We start from the raw sequence: 5,706 nt of genomic DNA on the forward strand, positions 1-5,706 counted from the left end.
CCCCCAGCCCCGAGTCGACATAACTGATTGAATCAGTCTCCATCGCATTGATCCAAGCCTGTGTTTCTAGATACAGGGCTTCCAATCAATGTCTGTCGTTGTCTGCTGTTAATGCCAGAGTCCTGCTTTTTTGTCTTTTTTTTTCAGGCATTGATTAGCTCTGGACTCTGAATTTTCAATAGTAAACACCACTTCTATTGTTAGATGTATACCCAAATGCAGTTTTGCTCAGCTCACACTGACTCATGTCTGACAGCTGATTTTTCCCGACATCATTCCCACACAGTGTACTGATCGAGAGGGGACCATTATTTACTGTGACACCGCCGAACGGAATGCTCGGCACAGCTCGCTATCCGTCGATGTCCGTGAGAGCTTCTGAAGCTAAAAGACGCGTATACCTGAGCATCGCCAGGGCATGCATGCGACTACGTCATGACAGGTTTATTGCTCATGTCTCTAAACAACAAAATTCAACCGAGGCTGATGGGGATATGTTTTGGAGGTATTTGTCTGTACCAGTAGTCTGGGTGTCGCCCAGGTTGTGACAGTTCCATCGTGTACAGCGAATGTAGAGATATTTCACAGGATAAGTGACGCTATCAGGATTCCTCCTCTGGGGATCATGAATGTCTGTACACAGTGTAAGCCATCCAATCGTTTTTTTATATGATATATTTCCGTCTGCCTCATGGTGGTGCTAGAAGAAATGTCATGGAAACACTAAACCCAGTAGGATTCATCCTCTGTCTGTTCTATATTACATGACAATCTATACGTAAGATATTTCAGTCTGGACCAAAGTAGTGCAGTCATGGTGCTAGCATAGAAACACAGAAGAGTTACCGCCTACATCCACGTCTCGGCAAAACAAACGACAACTTCTCAACCGCTTTTGCATTTTGTTTGTATTTTCATAGAACCAAGACTTCGGCCCTGCCTGTTGATTGTCTGCAGGTCTGACACAGACTCACTCTCTTGTCTATCCTATGAGGAATAAGCCTCTATCATTTCAGAGAGACAGATAAGGAGTGATAGGGCAACAGGATAAGAGCAGTTGTTTATTACCACACCCAAAGGCTCTCACTGTGCACATTGTAGTTCGGGGCAGATGGCATGAGGCCAGTCTGACCTACAAATTCATTTCACTTGGCAACATCACAATGTGGGCTTCTTGGGGAATGCACCAAGGGAAAGGAGAAAAGAGGAGAAAGTGGATCCTTGTACTCAACTCGTCATTTTAGCAACTTAGGAGAAAGTTAGTTTCCTTATTTAAATAGTGTGTACTATGCCAATGCAAGTCAAAAAGGAGAAAGAGCCGGCTGGGCAGGTTCTTTCACCAGACGGAGGATTGTCATGTGCTCAGAGGCAGAGCGAGTCACAGAGAGGCAGAGCTCATGGCGTTCCACTCCGTTGCCTCTTCCCGCGCTGGTTTCTAGAGCAGGTGGGCAAAGAGCTGGTTTTAGGACTTTGGCCTCGGGAGTGCAACTGCCATTAAATGGTTGAAACTGCACCAGCGTTGTCAGCGCCCTCATTTCCATGTCTCAGTGTTGTTTCAGCAGATGGCTGGACGACAAATCATCCACCTGTCTCGTCTGAACACCATGAAGCTGGGAGGTGTCGGTACTGACAGCCAGACGCTGAATAGATTATCATGCACAGAACCTTGTAGTGCCATGAAGTTGGCTTCGTTTGATTTTAGGTGTGTGAATGTGTGTGTGTGCAGCTGAGGCTGGATGTGTGTGTCTCCTTGCAGCAGGCCTTATTTGGCTCGTGTTTGACCAGTTACCTCCTCTCGAGTCCCAGTGGAGCTCTTGTTTCCGTCTGGCCGTGTAGGGCCATCTTCCCTCTCACACACACACCCACTGAGCCCTCATTGGACCACAATCTTATACACTAAAACCCACACACACACACATCCATATAGATGGAGGCAGAAGCAGGAACAGCACATTTATATCCTTTCTGTAGCTTCTTTTTATCACCTCGCGGTGTGACAGAGCAGCTAACACAGTTGCCAGTGCACTTTTGAAAAGAGGCGAGATCCCACAGGGTGTCGTTCTCGATGCATTTCTCTTTCCTGCTGGTGTCGTAGCGTTGGTTATCTGCTTCCTCTTAGATGGCAAGCTTGTGGGTTTTGCATAAAGCAGGATGGACTATATTTAGAAGAGAAACATGCTCACTTTATTGTATGAAAGTGATCGGCTTTGACATTTTGTCAAATTTAAAAGTATGCAAAGTGTCACACGTGCTTTTGAAGTGGCTGCGTTTAAAACAATTAAGTGCGGAGGACGATGGGAGTTGACGTCCTCCTCGCTTTCTCGTAGATAAAACACAATCCGTCCCTGCTTAGCCTTGCCCGAGTTCAGCCTCTCATTGCATCGCTTCACTCACTTGTCAGCAAGCGAGCGGTAACTTAGTAACTGTGGTGTTATGTCTCGCAGCAGAGAAGAAGTGTCCTCGTTCTCGCAGCAGACTGTGATGGCAGTCTGGTGAACCGAGGCCCTTGTGTTTCCTCATAAGTGCTGAACGTTAACACACGTCTTAACTGACAACTTCCTCTCTCTCTCTCTCTCTCTCTCTCTGTGGCACGCAGATTAAAAAGCAGCAGCAGGATGTGATGGGCTTCCTGGCGGTCAATAAGATCGCGTTCGAGGAGTGCGACATCGCGGCCAACGAGGGCAACAGGATGTGGATGAGAGAGAATGTCCCGGAGGAGTCCAGGCCGACCACGGGGAACCCTCTGCCCCCACAGATATTCAGCGAAAGCAAATATTGCGGGGTGAGGCACATGATGAACATACACTACCACTCTGATGGGTCACACACAGAGCTGCAGCTCATCTCATCATCATTATCATCACGATGATGGGGTGAGTTGGTGGAGACTTAAACAGAGCTGAAAGGAGAATGGATGCTGGACTTACTGACAGGTGGACAGAATCAGAATGATATCGTTGCGCTATATCTGCTAAATTGAGTGAAAGAGAAACAAACACATCAGCTGTCAGGTGACAATGTGTCAACGTTAGATTGTCCCGCTGCCCCAAGTGGCAAAGAAATGTCTGCTTTACATTTCTAATAGCATCACATTGATGACTGAGAATGTATCTACCATGAACGTAGCCTGGCATAAGTCTTTCCAGTATTTAAAGGAACGGTTCAGCACTTAAGCAGCCGAAGATCAATATCACAATGATATCCGTCGATTGAATATGAAGCTTAGCTTAGCATAATGACTGGCAATGGAGAGAAACAGCTTGTTCTGTTCAAAAGTAACAACATCCGACTGAAGCCCACACCATATCTGCACAATATCCAAAGTGAAAAAAGCGACAACATATAGGCACATAACCCCTCGACATACCGCAACTTTTTCAGTCGTTATTGAATTAGCGGGGAGGCATATTTCTTAACCTTTGGACGGAGCCAGCGGAGCTGTTTCTCCCCAGCTTCCCGCTCTTTGTTGCTTAACTCTGTGGTGAAGCACAAACCGTCACCTCGCTCCGGCTTCATATTTAACAGATAAGACTGGTATAGATCATCCCGTCTAACTCTCGGTAGACAGTCAATAAGCTGTTTTTTTCTCAAAATGTCAAACTGTTTATTCCTTTAAACGCCATCATCTCTCCTAGCAGATGCTAATTTACTCCCGTCAGACGCCGTCAGTCATGCTGTGCAGCTAACGGATGGCTGGAAGCGAAGCTGCAAAAGCGGGACGGGCTGTATTGAATGTCACAGACAAAGACAAGAGCATTTACCAGGATACTCGCAGCTGTACGGCCTCTTTACAAGAATGTGTGTGTGTGTGTGTGTGGCAGCAAAAAGGAGTGAAAACAAAGGAATGAGAAGGAGCGAGGGATCAAGAATGATAGAGACTGCAGGCAACTCAACAGTTAAACGGGCGAATGTGTTTGCTTGTGGGTTACAAACACAATGCCTCCTATCAGATCTGACTACCGAGGCCTTTCCCTGGACAAATAACTCCACCGTAACAACGGCTAATTCAGACGGTCGCCCTCGGCCGTCTGATCCAAAGCCTGTTTCACATTATCATTCCTCAGGTTGGAGTTGATCAATCTGCATCTGAAGTCCTCTCCGTGTCTTCCTCTTCCTCAGAACTACGAGGCCTTCTTCGATGCCAGAGAGGACAGCGCCGTGTATGCGTTCCTGGGTCTGACCGCTCCCCCCGGCTCCAAGGTATAAGCTGGCGAACACGCTGTCGTCTGTGCCTTCATTGAACTGCATTCCTGCTGCCATATTTTCCCGTAACACCGGCTTATGGGCCTAAATATATATTGACCCTCACAGTGTGCTGTCCATGCAGAAAACACACACACATTACATCATACATCTGTTCCTGATATCCTTACACCCAAGCAGGCCTCCTTCTCCTTCTCCTCTCGCTCTCCTGCACACTGGCGCCTCCTCTGTGCCACAACAGGAGCTGCAGGGAGGTGTGCCAGTTACCATAGCAACAGAGGGGTTTTCCGTGGCAGGAGATGTATAAACCATTATCCTCCATTTTATTACAGCACTCTCTCCCTCTTCTCCTCCTCCTCTCTCCCCCTGCGTGTCTCTCTGCAGGAGGCCGAGGCTCTGGCGAAGAAAGCACAGCAGTAGCAGCTTTACACCGTTTCCTACCTGAGACCTGAACCCAGACCTGAACCCAGGCCGACCAAGAACTGATCCAGGATGAAAACAAGCAACATTTCACTCGGCTTATAAATATGTGATTTACTTTTTTTTTCTATTAGTCTGTGTTCAGCTGTGCCTTGTCAGCTGTAGTTAAAGGAGGTGCTGAAGCAGTGCATTATGGGTATCTACCAACAGCTCTGCTTCCTCTCATTAACTTCAGCCCGCTAAGCCTATTGGCCTAACGACATGTCAATCAACCATAAGCATGAACGCGTAGCTTCCTTTTTGAGAACTCACACAGTCAGACACAACTAAACGTACGCACGTTGAAAGTTGTTCCACAGATTCATCATTTGGCCAACAGGACGTCATCCATAACACATCAGCCTCATTCATTTCACTCGACGGGCTCAATGAGAACAAGTCTCATCTGTCGAATCCTGGAAACACGTTTTTGCTCCTGCCCATTACGTCATCGCCAAAAACCTGCAGCGCCTTCTGTAAGAGTGCTCTATCACAATCCCATTCCCTGTTTTAATTTACTCTACACCGTCTTAATGCTGTTTTAATAGCAAACGTTTTTCTACGCGATGATGTATGTTTTCAAATGATGACACACATGCCAAAATTACACGTCTGCATACACAGAGGGATGTGAAATTGAGTTGTTGTTGTTTTTTTTATTTGCCGTTTGTGTTTTCAGGGGAGTTGGATCGCTGTTTGGTTTCACCATCAGCATCCTGTTTCACATGGTGTTGGTAATCCCGGTGTTACACAATCTTCGAAATAAAAATAAGACTGCAAATAAAACGCCTGACTCTCAGTACTCCTTGGTGGTTTTCGTGAAATAATCTGAATCAGAATCAGCTTTATTGGCCATGTATGCATACGCATACATGGAATGTGACTCCGGTTTCCACTTCGCTCTCGATCCACATCCACAAATTTACAATAAACAAGAAAAAAAAACCATATATAAAATAAAAAAGGGCAGCAAAAAAACAACAGATGTAGGTATAAACATTTAACAATATGTACAATATAAGTATAAACATATCCAAAAAAGTA

The 5,706-nt window shown here is 46.1% G+C and overlaps 1 protein-coding gene across 1 annotated transcript in view; it reads left to right on the forward strand.

Moving 5' to 3' along the window:
• The window catches only part of sh3bgrl (SH3 domain binding glutamate-rich protein like), a 10,437-nt gene extending 4,973 nt beyond the window's left edge, over positions 1 to 5,464 (forward strand). Inside the window, exons 2-4 of the mRNA XM_079268380.1 lie at positions 2,597 to 2,782; positions 4,120 to 4,200; positions 4,588 to 5,464. Coding sequence (XP_079124506.1) covers positions 2,597 to 2,782; positions 4,120 to 4,200; positions 4,588 to 4,623 — 303 coding nt within the window. The 3' untranslated portion in view covers positions 4,624 to 5,464. The remainder of the gene's footprint in view (positions 1 to 2,596; positions 2,783 to 4,119; positions 4,201 to 4,587) is intronic.
• The last annotated feature ends 242 nt before the right edge of the window (positions 5,465 to 5,706 follow it).

Source organism: Melanostigma gelatinosum (genome assembly GCF_949748355.1).
Source record: "Melanostigma gelatinosum genome assembly, chromosome: 5".
In the NCBI taxonomy this organism is placed as follows: Eukaryota; Metazoa; Chordata; class Actinopteri; order Perciformes; family Zoarcidae; genus Melanostigma; species Melanostigma gelatinosum.